A 17,774-nucleotide genomic window follows, 5' to 3' on the forward strand; every position below is an offset into this window, starting at 1 on the left:
AGCACCACCTCCCGGCTGTGACACTCACTGTGGGTTCCCACAGCGCAACATCTGCAGTCCCAGCCAGCCCAAGGGTCCACGAACCTAAGAGCATCATTGTAGACAATACTTTGAAGTCTCTGGCTGAGGATGTGGTGGCAGTAAAAAATGCAAACAGAAATTATTAGGAAATGAATGAAAAATAAAATGGAAAATGTCATAATACCTCTGTTATCTTTCCATGGTGAGACTGCATCTAGAGTACTGTCCACAATTCTGGTTGCCACATCTGAAAACAGATATGGCTGAACTGGAAAAGTTATAGAGAGGGGCCACCAAAAGATGGAACAGCTCTCCTGTAAAGAAAGGCTAAAGAGATTAAGATGGTTCAGTTTGGAGAACAGATAGCTGAGGGGAGATATGATAGACGTCTATGAAATCATGAGTGGAATAGAACATATAAATGTGAATCTGTTATTTACTCTTTCAAATAATACAAAAGCAAGGGGGCACTCCATGAAGTTAGTAAATAGCACATTTAAAACAAATCAGAGAACATTCTTTTCATTCAATGTATAATTAAGATCTGGAATTCATTGCCGAAGAATGTGATAAAGGCAGCTAGCATAGCTGGGTTTAGAAAAGGTTTGTACAATTTCTAGGAAGAGAAGTCCATAAACTGTTATTTACCAGATAGACTTGGGAAAAGCTACTAGTTATCCTGGGTGTTGGCAACATGGGATCTATCTACTGTTTGGGATCCTGTCAGGTACTTATAGCTTGGATCGGCCACTGTTGGAAATAGGATATTGGCCTTGTTGGATCCTTGGTATGACAATGCTTATGTTCTTGTATTCTTAAGGTATAAAATATCACAGAGGAAAGAGGACAAGGAAAAATATCTGGATGGGCTGAGGGAAACAGGAAAAGGGGAAACCAAAGGCAAAAACTGAGGAAAATATTTAAGGCACTAAAGCAAGGTGACAAAAGATTTTTTTTTAAAGATATACTAGTGGAAGCAGGAAGGGTAGGGGGTGGGATTATAATACTGATTGGGGAAGGAGAGCACTGAATGATGATAAATGGGGAAATAAAAATAGAAAATAAATACTTTTGAACATTACACTGGGCAACAAATTTTCACAAAAGTCATGTTACTGAAATGAAATTAGTCAAATAAATTTCCATGTGCTAAACATGAATGTGACTGTGAAAATGCAAAATTGGCTCTAGTTTTTTTGTAATATGTAATAATATAATTACATCTTGAATTGTATGCCAATAGTAGGAGACCTACGGTTAATACCGTTTGAAAAATGAAGTCATAAACTACTTCTTAGATTTCTTTACTTGTCTCTTGTACACCTGTTTGGGAGCATCTCTGCGGAGTGTCCAGCAGTAGTCAGCCAGCATGAATATTTCAAATGCTCACCCTTTCTGACTGGGCTTCATATAGTACACTGCTGACGTCAGCTTACTCAGCAGCAGCATGGCAGTAGAACTGCATTGCATCAGAAAATGATGTAATAAACTCTGGATGATGTGTGCATGATGGTATTATGTAATATAAAAAACTGCAAATAAATAAATAAATAAAAAATGATGCAATATTACATCATTCTGGGCTTATTTACAGTCCTACTGGATAAATTTACATGACTAAACATAGAAAGTGAATATATTAAATATCTTCAAAACGAGAGCCAATAAAAACCTTTCATGGTCATATTCATGTTCAGCACATCAAGATACTACAGAGTAGGACCTTTTCAGGTCAGTAACACTTTCATTGTTGCCCAGTGAATTAATTACTGAAGAAAAGTTTGGAGAGGGGCCACAGGGAAGTGCAAGAACTATAAAGAAGTAGCAATCAACCCAGTTCACGTATGGAAGAGAAAGTCTTGATGGAAAAAACAAATCTGAAAGCGAGCAAAGCCATTAAAACAAATGGGATATATTTATCCAGGGATAAGAAAGGATGCTAATAGAAATATTTATTTAATATTTATTTATTTGTTTTTCTATATCGACATTCTATTCAAAATTTCACATCGGTTTACACATAACAGAATTGTCTCCAAGTCATCTACAAAGACAGAATACAGTAAAACAGTTAAACATACTAAATAAAATTAACAATATAAAATTAAAATCAATAATACATTAAAAAAAACAAACCTATGTAAACAAGAGAACCAATTGTTCGATAACATTCTATGTACCTAAAGAAAAAAGGAAATTGTAGAATGGTGATGTTAAAAAATTAAATTTGTGAGGGGAAAGCTTTCAAAAAAAGCCAAGTTTTAAGGCTTTTTCTGAAGGAAGATGTAGCGGGGTCAGTTCTCAATGAAGAAGATAGAGAGTTCCATATATGAGGACCAAATATAGAAGCAGCTCAAATTTTAGTGGATGCTCATTGCTCGGCGAACTTCTTTGTTGGAAGGAACTGATAGTAAGCCCGTGTCTGATGAATGGAGATGTCTAGTAGATATACATTGATAAAGGGGTTTTTGTAGCCAAGTGGAGTAATCATTATATAATAGGGGTGTGCATTCGTTTTGACCGCATATGTAAAACGCAACTTTTTTTTTTTTTTAACTTAAAAAAGTGATGAGGCGAAAACGATCGGATTTCCAACTTATTCAACATAGCTATGTTGAATACGTTGGAAATCGCGATTGTTGATCCTAAATAAAAATTTAAACCCCTCACCCTCCTTAATCCCCCCCCCCAAGACTTACCAAAACTCCCTGGTGGTCCAGCGGGGAGTCAGGTCGCCATTTCTGTATTCCTTTGCGAGGAGCACGTGACATCGGCGTCATGTCGGAGTGACGCGGACGTCACGTGATTCCCCGCGCGTTCGCTCCGGGACCCTCGTTGGACCCAACCGGAACTTTTGGCCAGCTTGGGGGGGTCAGGAGGCCAATTTCGGTCAGGAGGCCCCCCCAAGCTGGCCAAAAGTTCCGGTTGGGTCCAACGAGGGTCTCGGAGCGAACGTGCGGGGAATCACGTGACCTCCTCGTCACTCCGACGTGACGCCGACGTCACGTTCTCCTCGCAAAGGAATACAGGAATGGCGTCCTGACTCTCCGCTGGACCACCAGGGAGTTTTGGTAAGTCTTGGGGGGGGGATTAAGGAGGGTGAGGGGTTTAAATTTTTATTTAGGGAATCGATGCACGTATGGACATAGACTCAACTTATGGAATTCTACATATGTCCATATTGACCGAAATTGACCCCCCCTTTCGACTTATGGACTTATGAACATAAACTTTTTGTCTGCACATCCCTATTATATAATGCTTTATGGATAAGCATAAGAATCTTGTATTGTGACCTGAAAGAAATGGGCAGCCAATGTAACCGATTAAGAACTAGTGTAATATGATCAAATTTTCTACAATTTGTTAAAGATCTTGCAGCAGCGTTTTGGAGCAGCTGAAGGGGTTTAATGGTGGCCACAGGTAAGCCTATTAAAAGGGAGTTGCAATAGTCTAATTTAGAAAAAAGTAGGGATTGTAAAACTGTTCTATAGTGTGGGGGGTGAAGTAAAGGTTTTAGTTTTCTAACAACTTGAAGTTTATAAAAGCCTTCTTTAATTAAATTGATAATATGAATTTTAAAGTTCAAATCCTTATCTATGGTGATTCCAAGGTCCCGGACTGATGTAGATATTTTATATTTGAGCATTACTGTGGAATCTATAGTAGGCAATGATAACTTGTTAGAAAGAAGAAGAAATTCTGTTTTATTCTGATTAAGGGACAGCGCCATTTGAGATAGGATTTTGTTTATATCAGAAAGATATAGTTCCCATTGAGTAAATGTATTATTGATGTTGTCTTTAATTGGAAGTAATATCTGAACATCATCTGCATAAAGGAAGTATGAAAGGCCTATTTTATTCAGATAATGGCATAAAGGGAGCATGTAAATGTTGAAGAGAGTAGGTGAGAGAGAAGAGCCTTGAGGGACTCCTTGTGGAAGGGGTATAAGGTCAGATGTTTTGTTTTTATATGTTATATTGAAGGATTGATTAGAAAGGAATGAATGAAACCATTGAAGGATATTACCATTGATTCTAATTTATTTTAGTCTATGGAGAATTATCTTGTGATTGACCAAGTCGAACACAGCAGAAATGTCAAGAAGAATCAAGATGAAAGAGGTTCCTTTGTCGAATCCTCGATGAATTGTACCAATCAAAGTAATTAGTAATAGAGATGTGAATCGTGTGATCGATCGTCTTAACAATCGATTTCGGCTGGGGGGGGAGGGAATCTTATCGTCGCGGTTTTGTTTTTTAAAATATCGTGTAAATCGTAAATCGGGGGAGGGCGGGAAAACCGGCACACTAAAACATCCCTAAAACCCACCCCGACCCTTTAAAATAAATCCCCCACCCTCCCGAACCCCCCCCCCAAAATGCCTTAAATTACCTGGGGTCCAGAGGGAGGGTCCCGGTGTGATCTTTTACTCTCGGACCTCCGGTGCGTTGTAGAAATGGCGCCGGCGCTACCTTTGCCCTGTCATATGATAGCAGGGCAAAGGTAGCGCCGGCGCCATTTTGTTTTTTTGTCCCCCGACGTCAGAAGCGTAAGAGATCGCTCCCGGACCCCCGCTGGACCGCCAGGGACTTTTGGCCAGCTTGGGGGGGCCTCCTGACCCCCACAAGACTTGCCAAAAGTCCAGCGGGGGTCCGGGAACAACCTCCTAAACTCGAATCGTTTTGCCGTACAGCAAAATGGCGCCGACTGTACGGCATGGTCGGCGCCCTTTTGCTGTACGGCAAAACCTTTGCCCTGCTGTCATATGACAGGGCAAAGGTAGCGCCGGCACCATTTTGTTTTTTGTCCCCCGACGTCAGGAGCGTAGGAGATCGCTCCCGGACTCCCGCTGGGCCCCCAGGGACTTTTGGCCAGCTTGGGGGGGGCCTCCTGACCCCCACAAGACTTGCCAAAAGTCCAGCAGGGGTCCGGGAATGACCTCCTAAACTCGAATCGTTTTGCCGTACAGCAAAATGGCGCCGACCATGCCGTACGGTCAGTGCCATTTTGCTGTACGGCAAAACGATTCGAGTTTAGGAGGTCATTCCAGGACCCCCGCTGGACTTTTGGCAAGTCTTGTGGGGGTCAGGAAGCCCCCCCAAGCTGGCCAAAAGTCCCTGGGGGCCCAGCGGGGGTCCGGTAGTGATCTCCTACGCTCCTGACGTCGGGGGACAAAAAACAAAATGGCGCCGGCGCTACCTTTGCCCTGTCATATGACAGCAGGGCAAAGGTTTTGCCGTACAGCAAAATGGCGCCGACCATGCCGTACGGTCGGTGCCATTTTGCTGTATGGCAAAACGATTCGAGTTTAGGAGGTCGTTCCCGGACCCCCGCTGGACTTTTGGCAAGTCTTGTGGGGGTCAGGAGGCCCCCCCCCCAAGCTGGCCAAAAGTCCCTGGGGGTCCAGCGGAGGTCCGGGAGCGATCTCCTGGACGCGTGACGTCGGGAGCTAGGAATCAAAATGGCACCGGCGCTACCTTTGCCCTGTCACATGATAAGGGCAAAGGGCCACCGGTGCCATTTCTCTTCACAGCAGCCGTGGGCAGAGAGTGGGACATCGCGCCGGGATCATTGCGCCGGGAACCCAGGTCATTTAAAACATTTTGGGGAGGGTTCGGGAGCGTGGCGGTTTGCTTTAAAGGTTCGGGGTGGGTGTTAGGGTTTTTTTGGTGTGCCGGTTTCCCCACCCCCTATTTAACGATACAATACAAATGCACCTGACGATAAATCGTGGGCATTTGTATTGTATCGTGCACTCTAATGATTTTGGACGATTTTAAAATTATCAGACGATAATTTTAATCGTTCAAAAACGATTCACATCCCTAATTAGTAATGATTCAGTACTGTGGCCCTTCTTAAAACCATGTTGAGTAGGAAGAAGAATGCTCTGGCTCTCTAAGAATTCTGAAAGTTGTAAATTAACTGTTTTTCTTATGATTTTTGTAAGGAAAGGTAGGTTGGAGATGGGCCGGTAATTGGATATTATTGATGGATCTAGATGAGGCTTTTTTAGTCTTGGTTTAACTACAGCACCTTTAAGGGAATTTGGAAGGAGACCTTGTTCGAGAGATAGGTTAACAATATTTGTGATGGGTTTAGCTAAACAATTTGGAATTAGCTTAAGGATTTTTATTGGAATGGGATCCAGTGGATGAGCCGCTGGGTTGATTTTATGGATGATGGATTCAATCTCAGAGGAAGCGATGGTCTCAAATTGTGACCAAATAGGAGTAATAGAGGATGTAGGTGTCAAAAAATCAGAATTGGAAGGTAAGTTTATTGGGGCAAGTTTCAATATTTTGTCTTTAAGATAATGAGCAAATTCATTACTGGATAATGATGGTAAATCTTTTTGTGAATCATAATTAATAGGATGAATCAGTTGAGAAACATAATCAAAAAGTACTATCGGATTATATTGATAGTCATGAATTATTTTTGAGTAGTAATTTTGTTTGGCTGTGTTGATGTCAGTAGAATAAATGTATAGTAATGTTTTATACCGATCATATAGTTGATTTGTAGGATTTTTTCTCCTTGCTTTTTCAGCTTGTCTTAATAGACATTTTGTATTTTTTAGATCTAAATTATACCACGGTGTTTTGTGTTTTACAGAGGTTTTAATCTCTTTTTTGATGGTTGGGCAAATAATTTTAGCAGTTTCTGTATTTATTGAACACCAAGAGTTCACTGCAGATAATGGGGCGGATTTTAAGAGCCCTGCTCGCCTAAATCCGGCCAAATCCGGGCGGATTTAGGCGAGCAGGGCCCTGCGCGCCGGTGAGCCTATTTTACATAGGCCTACCGGCGCGCGCAGAGCCCCGGGACTCGCGTAAGTCCCGGGGTTTTCGGAGGGGGCGTGTCGGGGCGTGTCGGGGGGGGGCGGGACCGAGTGCAGCGGCGTTTTCGGGGCGTGTCGGGAGCGTTCCAGGGGCGGGCCCTGGGGCGTGGCTATGGCCTGGGGCGGTCCGGGGGCATGGCCGCGCCCTCCGGACCTGCCCCCAGGTCGCGTCCCGGCGCGCTAGCGGCCCGCTGGCATGTGGGGATTTACTTCTCCCTCCGGGAGGCGTAAATCCCCTGACAAAGGTAAGTGAGGGGTTTAGACAGGGCCGGGCGGGTGGGTTAGGTAGGGGAAGGGAGGGGAAGGTGAGGGGAGGGCAAAAGAAAGTTCCCTTCGATGCCGCTCCGATTTCGGAGCGGCCTCGGAGGGAACGGAGGTAGGCTGCGCGGCTCGGCGCACGCCGGCTATACGGAATCGATAGCCTTGCGCGCGCCGATCCCGGATTTTAGTGGATACGCGCGGCTACGCGCGTATCTACTAAAATCCAGCGTACTTTTGTTTGCGCCTGGAGCGCCAACAAAAGTACGCCTATTCGCGGTATTTGAAAATCTACCCCAATGTGTTTGAAGTATCCAATTGTTTTAGGGCCTCCAGAAGGGTTTTTTCCAGGATATCACTAGGGCATGATTTGATGAATTCAATGAGTTTTACATTATTTTATATTAATAGATGTTAATAGAAATATTTACAATATCAAGATTAATCTTTGACTTAGGCCACAAGGAGATATTTTCTTAATATTCATCAATATGTTGTTAAACTAGAAGCTATATTCAGGAGCTTCCACAATCAAAAAACCTTTTCACATTCAAGCCAAAACAAATTAACTTGCAAAATACTATGGGGCGGATTTTAAAAGGCGCGCGAATAGCCTACTTTTGTTTGCGCTCCAGACGCAAACAAAAGTACGCTGGATTTTAGTAGATACGCGCGGAGCCGCGCGTATCTGCTAAAAACCTGGATCAGCGCGCGCAAGGCTATGGATTTTGTATTGCCGGCGCGCGCCGAGCCGCGCAGCCTACTCCCGTTCCCTCCAAGGCCGCTCCGAAATCGGAGCGGCCTCGGAGGGAACTTTCCTTTGCCCTCCCCTCACCTTCCCCTCCCTTCCCCTACCTAACCCACCCGCCCGGCCCTGTCTAAACCCCCCCCTTACCTTTGTCGGGGGATTTACGCCTCCCAGAGGGAGGCGTAAATCCCCGCGTGCCAGCGGGCCTCCTGCGCGCCGGGCCGCGACCTGGGGCGGGTACGGAGGGCGCGGCCACACCCCCGGACCGCCCCGGGCCGTAGCCACGCCCCCGTACCCGCCCCCAAAACGCTGCCGACACGCCCCCGAAACGCCGCGACGACCGGGCCCGCCCCCCGACACGCCCTCCTCGGAGAACCCCGGGACTTATGCGAGTCCCGGGGCTCTGTGCGCGCCGGGAGGCCTATGTAAAATAGGCTTCCCGGCGCGCAGGCCCCTGCTCGCGTAAATCCGCCCGGTTTTGGGCGGATTTACGCGAGCAGGGCTCTGAAAATCCGCCCCTGTATATATATATATTTTTTAGTACACATGATTTGAATATCTTCAGTAGAACACTAACTCAAACAATTATGGTACCTACATACTAATAGCATTTGATACTAAATACCATATAAACATAACACAAAATAGCACATATACACTTAGGGGCAGATTTTAAAAGGATTTACGCACATTACCGCTCCTGCACATGCTGAGCCTATTTTGTGATGAGCACAAAGCCCAGGGATGCGTGTATGTCCTGGGGCGGGACCGAGGCCTCCGGCACAGCAGCCATTTGCCATTACGCCAAAGGCAGGCATAACTTACTAAATAAAGGTAGGGGGATTTAGGTAGCGCTGGGGGGCGGGTTAGATAGGGGAAGGGAAGGGAAGATGGGGGGGGCAAAGGAAAGTTCCCTCCAAGGCCGCTACGATTTCCCATTCCCTCCGAGCGGCCTCGGAGGGAATGGGAAAGCCATCGGGGCTCCCCTAGGGTTCGGCACGCGCAAAGTGCATTAGTATGCACCCCCTTGCGTGCGCCAACCCCAGATTTTATAACATGTGCGCAGCTGCGCGCTCATGTTATAAAATTGGGAGTACATTTGTGCGCGCCGGGTAGCACGTACAAATGTAGGCTGCGCGCGTAGGTTTTAAAATCTGCCGCTAAATTCAGCATGCTGAGTTCTCTTTTTCTCTTGGCTCCATTTTTTTGGCTCAGAATCAGTTAAAAAAAAAAAAAGTAAGCCCAGAACATGGAACTAGATGTCACCACTAAGTAGAAGAAGCTGAATTCCAGGAGAGGAGATGAAAGAAGACAGAACAACTACACCAAATAAAGGGATTTTATTTGTTTTAAAAGCAACAGGAAGTGAGGGAGGAGGAGGAGGAAGAGGAGGAGAAAGAGGAGACTGCTGAGTTGCTTTGGGAGGATTCAGAACTGGGAGGCTGGACAAAGAGCTATAGGACACGTCAGATATTTTGCTTCACTCGGGATCCTGCCAGGTACTTGTGCCCTGGATTGGACACTGTGGGAAACAGGATACTGGGACTGATGGATCATTGGTCTGACCCAGAATGGCAATTTCATGTTCTTATGTAAAAGAACAACAAGATCCTGCAGCTGATATTCAAACATTTTACTGTGCTTCATTAGAAATGTCTTGGTAGCCAAGAAAAGCATTTGGCATAGAAATGCATCAGATGTCAGTTGCCTTGCAGTCACCCACTGGACTATAAAATACCACTATCATGAGATAAAAGTGTGCATCAGAGAAGTTTGCCGAGATCCAGGCCTTGTGCAGAAAAACAGGAAGTGTTCATATCTGTACAATGTGCTTCACACCAAAATGAGGGCAAAGCTAGAGATCAAGTTGGAAGGGAGAAAGCTCATAATCAGAGGACCCAGCTTGATTACCCTAACTATCTTCATGTTCTACAGATCTTAATAGAGGCAAACATTTTGTTGGACAACATATCTATAAAGACAGTTTTCAAAAGATTTTACCTAGTAACTAACTAGTCAGCTAGGTAAAACTGGGAGCTAAAAATTGCCCTCTCCCTTTCTGGCCGATTCAGTAAAAGTCGCGGGAGAGCAAACTACACCAAATAAAGGGATTTTATTTGTTTCAGGAGCAACAGGAAGTGAGGAAGGAGGAAGAAGAGGAGGAGAAAGAGGAGACTGCTGAGTTGCTTTGGGAGGATTCAGAACTGGGAGGCTGGACAAAGAGCTATAGGATACGTCAGATATTTTGCTTCACTTGGGATCCTGCCAGGTTCTTGTGACCTGGATTGGACACTGTGGGAAACAGGATACTGGGATTGATAGATCATTGGTCTCACTCAGAGTGGCAATTCCATGTTCTTATGTAAAAGAACAACAAGATTCTGCAGCTCATATTCAAACATTTTACTGTGCTTCATTAGAAATGCCTTGGTAGCCAAGAAAAGCATTTGGCATAGAATTGCATCAGATGTCAGTTGCCTTGCAGTCACCCACTGGACTATTAAATACCACTATCATGACATAAAAGGGTGCATCAGAGAAGTTTGCCAAGATCCAGGCCTTTTGCAGGAAAACAGGAAGTGTTCATATTTGTAGAATTTGTTTCACACCAAAATGAGGACAAAGCTAGAGAGATCAAGTTGGAAGGGAGAAAGCTTATAATCAGAGGACCCAGCTTGATTACCCTATCTTCATGTTCTACAGATCTTAATAGAGGCAAACATTTTGTTGGACAACATATCTATAACGACAGTTTTCAAAAGATTTTACCTAGTAACTAACTAGTCAGCTAGGTAAAACTGGGAGCTAAAAATTGCCCTCTCCCTTTCTGGCCGATTCAGTTAAAGTCGCTGGAGAGCAGGCGAGCACCCGCTCTCCTGTGCGCGCGATTCAGGGGGGAATAAGATGCAAATTATGGCCTGCGGTAAAAAGAGGCGCTAGGGACACTAATGCGTCCCTAGCACCTCCTTTTTGACAGGAGCGGTGGCTGTCAGCGGGTTTGACAGCTGATGCTCAATGTTTCCAGCATTGGTTCTCGAGCCCGCTGACAGCCACGGGTTTGGAAAATGGATGCAGGCTAAATTGAGCATCCATCTTCCGATGGATGGTGTAACTTAATATTGTTATGATATTAAGTCGGAGGGTGTACAGAAAAGCAGTGCCGGCAGAAATTAACACCAGCCTTTGGGCAGGCGTTAAATTCTGAAAGTAAAATGTGTGGCTTGGCTGCACATTTTACTTTCTGTATCGCGCGGGAATAACTAATAGGGCCATCAACATGCATTTGCATGTTGCGGGCGCTATTAGTTTCGGGGTGGGTTGGTCGCGCGTTTTCGACACACTATTATCCCTTACTGTATAAGGGGTAAAGCTATTGCGTCGAAAACGCGCATCCAAACCGAGGCTAACAGTGTGCTCCACCGGAGTGCACTGTACTGTATCGGCCCGTTTGTAAGTAAAAGTATCCATGCTATGAAACACTGCAGATACATCCATCCATGTCACAAAGAGGTGGATCCAGAGAGAGGTCAAGGTCAACAAGGAATTTTTCTACATTGTTTTATGGCACCAACTTTGTACCTGGATATGTTATGTTTGAAATAGTAATTAGAGGCTGAAGGTTTTTGTTTTTTAATCTAAATCTTTGCTAATTTCACAATAACAATTTACTAAACAGTATACAACTTTGTTATGCAAGTGAGGAGTAAAAGGAAGTCTCAGATCAGTTGGCAGCATGTTACATTTCTGCAGCAGAAGCAACTGGTAATCATACATCCCAGTTGGACACGGGTTGTATAGGCGCTAACTAATCCCCATATGCAATAACGGGATTAATGCTTCTACAATGCACGTCCATTGCGGAGTGAAGGAGGCTATTAGCTATTCACTCCCTATGCAAAAAAAATATATATATATGCGTCTAGGACGCACATTTTAGTGATCAGAAATTAACACCTGCCCGGAGCAGGTGTTAATTGTTGAGCGCTATTAGAACTAGTACAGAAAAGCAGAAAAAAATGCTTTTCTGTACTGCCTCCTACTTAATATCGATGGGATATGAAGTAGGAGGAACAACTCTTTAAAAAAATAATAATAAAAAAAAAAAAAAGTTAAAAAAAAAGCGTTGGCAAGGGTTAGGAAAATGGACGATGATAAATTCAGCGTCCATTCTCCGAACCTGACTACGGGCACCAGAAGGAGTGTATAAATCAAAATTAAAGGGTTGGGCACTTTTTATTCACTCCTTCACTTATTTCCGATTGGTCCCTTTACTGTAACATGTCAATGAAAGGACCAATCACCTTTCAGAAGGCTGTCCCATTTTCCTAACCATTGCACTGGTTAGGAAAACGGGACACGGATAAATTCAGCGCCCATTTTCTTAACTGGCGGACAGCCACCGACAGCAGACCTCTCTCCCACTGGCGCCTCCTCGACAGTGCGAGCCCTAATTTAAATATTGCATCCTGCCACCAGGAGAGGTGCCTTGGTGTGTGTTATGAAAGCGGGCATGACCACACTTTTTTGCATGGGCCCCAAGAGGAGGTATCTGTTCAGGTGAGGAGACAGGAAGTTGATTCTTTGGGAGGTAGGATAAACACTAAAAGGTGAATTTTAAAGGCCCAGTGAGTGCCAAAACTGGGAGGTACGCGACTATGCTAGGTTAGTGTGTGCTGAGCAGATTTTTAAAGTGACTCAGATATGTGCGTATCTCCTTCTGCGTGCACAAATAAAACGTTACTAAAAAGGGATGGGGTGTGGGTGTGATCTGGGCGAGGCATGGGCGTTCCTGGATTTTAATTTCAAATTTGCGTGTAAATACTTATGCGCACAGGCGCGCACCGGGGTCCCTTGCCGCGTAACGTTACTTCTGCAATGGATGACCTGTAAGCAATAAAATAAAGATAGATAGATCAGTGGGGTTTTAAGGATCGGGGCTAACAGGGAAGAAGGGAGGCTATTAAGCTGGGGGGGGTGGGGGTTGGATGTGCTATACCTTCTCTGGGTGAATTGGGGAGAAACTGTTGACGCACGTGTCTATTAAAATTCCTCTACTCACCTGGTAAAAGGAGCACTTGTGTGCATAGGTGCGTGCCCACTTAAAATCACATGCACATGTGCACGCGGTCAGGCTATTTTAAACCATGTGTGCATATACGTGCTTATGTTATAAAATGGCCATGTTCCTTTGCACGGGCCGACAAACGCGCTCACCTGTTTAAAAGCTACCATCTAAGGCATCCATTTTTAAAGCATTGATTACACTAAAATGCCCTCATATGTGCATATGTGGGCTGGGCGCGAGGAACGCGGATATTAAAAGCCATGATTAATGCGTGTATATGTGCAAAGATGAGCAAAAAATAAGGGTGAGGAAAAAGAGGTGTGGAATGAGCAGAGAATGGGTGCTCTGTGGTGTAGCAAACATTTATGCACGTAACTCTGCATTTTAAAACTGGAGGCTGCAGCACGTGGCAGCTTGTTAGCCATGTAAATTTACTGCTGCTCCTGATGAGGAACAATTCTGCAGATCTTGCATTTTAAGGCTTACAAAACAGGATGAGGGGTCTGGGTCAACTGGGGAGCATTGCAAGATAAAGAACCAGAGGGTCTGGATGAATTTGAGATTGACTGGGCAAACCAATGGACTAATTGGAAAAACTGAGAATGTCCCTCCTGTGACCATGCTTTAAAAACCACAGATATATGCACGACAAAGCCAGTAAAGTGCTATGGAAGATACGTGAAGTTGGTTTGCTTGAGTAACCTCTTAAAACTAGCAGCATACTTATGCATGACAGGAGTATTTTAAATCATATGCTTGCAAGTGCCATACAGGATTTAAAATTCCAGTGTATCTCCACTCACCCTCCAATACGTGTGTGTATGGACACACACACTTTTTTTTTAATTACTGTCTTAGGTCTAGAAACCGCATTTTGGATAATGGGTCAGGGAGAGAGGCTGAGAATATTGGCCAGAGTGTTAGCCTTCTGAAGCTCCTGGGGAAACATTAGGCACAGTTAACTTTTCAAGGCTTAATGTGGATTAGGAGCTTTATCACATTTTGAGTTAAGCCATTTTAATAGTAATAAGTTAATTTGTATGTTATGCATCTCATTAATATTTTCCCACAAAGGGAAGTAATTCCTTTTGAACTTTTATGTGCATAATTAAAAATTGCCTAAAAAAAAAGGCTACGTTTAGTACATTATTCATAACATGAAAATTCATTGTGGAGAAATGTGACAACATGATTATGTATGACCCGCAGCATTAAAAGCATATACAATTTTTGGCAGCCATGCGCGTGTTTTATGATAGTCTCATTCCACAATTTTTATCTTAAGTTCTACTGAGTTAATGCATAGTGATGCATACAATAAGAAAGAAATTCTGTACTTCAAATGTTACAAGCAAGGTTACTTTAGTTAAGTGTATTTGACCTTTGACTCTTTGTTATTTGGTGATTAACCTTTCAATATGACATCTGAACACAAACTGGGTTTCACATACCCAGCAGGTTTGGCAGCACAATGACTTGGTAGACCTTATCTTTCTTTATTCATTGATACTTCTATATTTCCATTGATTCAGAAGTGATCTCCTGAAGGCCATGCGTGCTTGACTCCATTGATAACTGGGTCTTGTTTAGATGTTTTGCCATCATCCACAACATGAACAAACATGAAATAATGGAATTGTCAAACAACAGCAATTAATTTAACTGTGCAACTGAAGCTTGACATTTTCTTCACCATACCCTCCCAACATGCTTGTCAGGTTGGAATTCTTGTCCTATCAGTTTTTTGTATTTCATGAACTGCAAACCTCCTGTCTATAATCCCATTTCCTTCCTAAAGCCACACACTGATTCTGCAACTGGCCCTCATTTAATGTGATGCATAGAATTCAGCAAAATTCTGGTAAGGATTTTGCCTGCTATTGATAGCAAAGGGAATGCCTCAACTGATTTCACCAGATTGTCTCTTATCTTTCCGTTTGTAAAGCTGGACACATTCTTCTGCTCCTGGGGTATATTTGCTTGAATCCAGATTGGCGAGGAAATTTCCGCCATTTTCGGAGCCCTGTTTGAGCCTCCATGCATGTGCGCATGTATGCTTGTTATAAAATGGCTGTGGCCCTGGGCATGGGTCGACATGCGTGTGCAAATGTTTGCCTGTGCGCTGACTTGAAAGTTACCGTCCAAGATATTTAGCACTTTTTTTGTATTTCGAACATTTCTTTAAAAAATACTGTTTGGATTGCTGTTCAAATTCTCCAACAAATGATTATACTATCGAGGCAAAGTATTTACTTACTATCCATTTAGTTGTTTGTTTCTTTGATTTATATTCTGCTTTTTCAGGCACTTCAAAGCAAAATACTTTCAGGTACTGTTGCTTTTTCTCCATGCAGTGTACATACCTTAATCTAATATGGCAATGATCTTTTTTTTAGCATAATAAAGGGGGTCATTTTTCAAAATGCGGTAAGGTGTTTTCGCATGCGTCAAGGGCTTATCGCATGTGAAAAGTCCCGTTTTCGCATGCAATAGGCCTTTAACGCATGCGATAAGCCCTTAACGCATGCGAAAATGTGTTTACCACATGTGATCGCACCATATCGTATGGTGCAATGTGATGCAAATTCTAAAAATAGGAGGAGTTAGGGCTGGGTTAGCCTGTCTGCAAAGAGCTATCGCACAACCATAACTACACCTCTTTCAAATGCGTTAGGCTGTGCCCATGCAGTGAGGTTTCATTGCCATTTGTGATGTGTCCCGTAAGGCTTATTTGAGAGAAAGAGAGAGAGAGAGAGAGAGAGAGAGAGAGAGAGAGAGAGAGAGAGAGAGAGACTGGCCATAATATCATGGCCCATAGGCAGGTATTTGTATCCCTAGGGTTGGCCCATCTAGTAACTCGAGGTGGGGATTAGGTAAGTGTGTAGGGGGTTAGGGGCCACTTTGACATGCTACGTGACACCTACGAACAGAACAGTGGTCTCTTGTGAAGATTTGATGGCCTTCGGAGTGAGGTGTCACGTAGCATGTCAAAGTGGCCCCTAACCCCCTACACACTTACCGAATCCCCACCTCAAGTTACTAGGTGGGCCTACCCTAGGGATACAAATACCTGCCTATGGGCCATGATACTATGGCCAGTCTCTCTCTCTCTCTCTCTCTCTCTCTCTCTCATCATTACAAATGGTCCCCCAGTGGTTGAATGCAGGAAATACAACAGGTCTGGCACTTATCGCAGAATCTGAAATGGTATCACAATTTGCACTAACTTAGCTCTTTGCACAGGTAATTATTGCAATAAATACTATATTAGAATAAAACACACCCCTTTTGCTATCACATGCGGTACCGCATTTTGATAAATCCAGGCCAAAGTTTGTTAAACTCCCTTATGTTTGGATAGTCCCAGGTTAGGGGGGAGCTCCTATGTTTTTGTTAACAACTTACTTCGAGTGCTAGGAATAGGACACATTAAGTTTTCTTTTGAATTTCACACATTAATGGGAATTGTAATATGGATAGTCTCTGCGAAAGCATCAAAAGCATGAAATAACATTTTCTTCTGTTTTCTTCTTTTAGTATGCTAATGTAATACAAGAGTAAATCAGAAGCCAAAGGTTGAATTCCATGGCTCGTAATCAGTAACTCAAACCAATAGTTACAGCAATAATGGTTAAATGTAAAAGATAAGTACTGTACTAGACTATCCTGAATTTATAAAGATGACCATACAATTTATTCTCAGCAAAATGTATTTATAATCTCATGGGTTTAATACATGATGTCTTAGTGCATATTTCAGAATCAAAACTGTTTGGTTAATTCAGAAGTAGACAGATTGTTACCTGGATCAAGTGAATAAAATCAAATATTTTTGATTCATTTTTCTCATTCAAGTCATTTTCATAATCACTTGAGGTCTTCTCATGCCAAGTGAAGCTTATATTCTTGAGATCTGGCATATTTGTAACAAGATCTAGAAATAGATAATTAGTAATTACAGCATATTCTACACAGTACATTTTTGCTGCAAATCTAAAACCTATTATATTTGTTTGTACAATTATTGTAGATTAATGTCCAAAGACTATAAGATTATTTCAAATTGTATTTACAGTATTTTACAACAGAATCTTTTAAAGAACACTTCACTAATGAATAGATTTTTACAGCTCTGGCATAATTTTAAAAAGTCTGGAGGATGAAGAATAAGCACTAAAGAAATTGTGGCAAGAAGTAGCTGACAGCTCTAGGGACAGCATTGGTCCTGGAGAAAACTGGAGCCCCTGTAACCTATGATAGCTTTTACTGGATCAGCAAAAGAGATGTAGTAAATTAGCTTTCAAGATGACATAGATTTCATCTGAAGAAGAAATCTGTGTGGTCTCAAAAGCTCATGGTATATTTGGTAGGGGTGTGCATTCGTTTTGAACTTAAATGGAAAACGCAACTTTTTTTTTTTTTTAACTTAAAAAAATGATGAGGCGTAAACGATCGGATTTCCAACTTATTCAACATAGCTATGTTGAATACGTTGGAAATCACGATTGTTGATCTAAATAAAAATTTAAACCCCTCACCCTCCTTAATCCCCCCCCCAAGACTTACCAAAACTCCCCAAGCTGGCCAAAAGTTCCGTGAGGGTCCGGGAGCGGACGCGTGGGGAATCACGTGACGTCTGCGTCACTCCGACGTGACGCCGACGTCATGTGGTCCATCGCGGTTCCGCTCCCGGACCCCTCGTTGGACCCAAACGGCACTTTTGGCCAGCTTGGAGGGGCCTCCTGACCCCCCCAAGCTGGCCAAAAGTGCCTTTTGGGCCCAACGAGGGGTCCCGGAGCGAACCCGAGGGGAATCACGTGACGCCGCATCAC

The 17,774-nt window shown here is 43.5% G+C and overlaps 1 protein-coding gene across 1 annotated transcript in view; it reads right to left on the reverse strand.

Moving 5' to 3' along the window:
* Positions 1-17,774, reverse strand: part of HNMT (histamine N-methyltransferase) — a 78,487-nt gene that overhangs the window by 37,782 nt on the left and 22,931 nt on the right. Inside the window, exon 5 of the mRNA XM_029605401.1 lies at positions 16,746-16,876. Coding sequence (XP_029461261.1) covers positions 16,746-16,876 — 131 coding nt within the window. The remainder of the gene's footprint in view (positions 1-16,745; positions 16,877-17,774) is intronic.

Source organism: Rhinatrema bivittatum, chromosome 6 (assembly GCF_901001135.1).
Source record: "Rhinatrema bivittatum chromosome 6, aRhiBiv1.1, whole genome shotgun sequence".
In the NCBI taxonomy this organism is placed as follows: Eukaryota; Metazoa; Chordata; class Amphibia; order Gymnophiona; family Rhinatrematidae; genus Rhinatrema; species Rhinatrema bivittatum.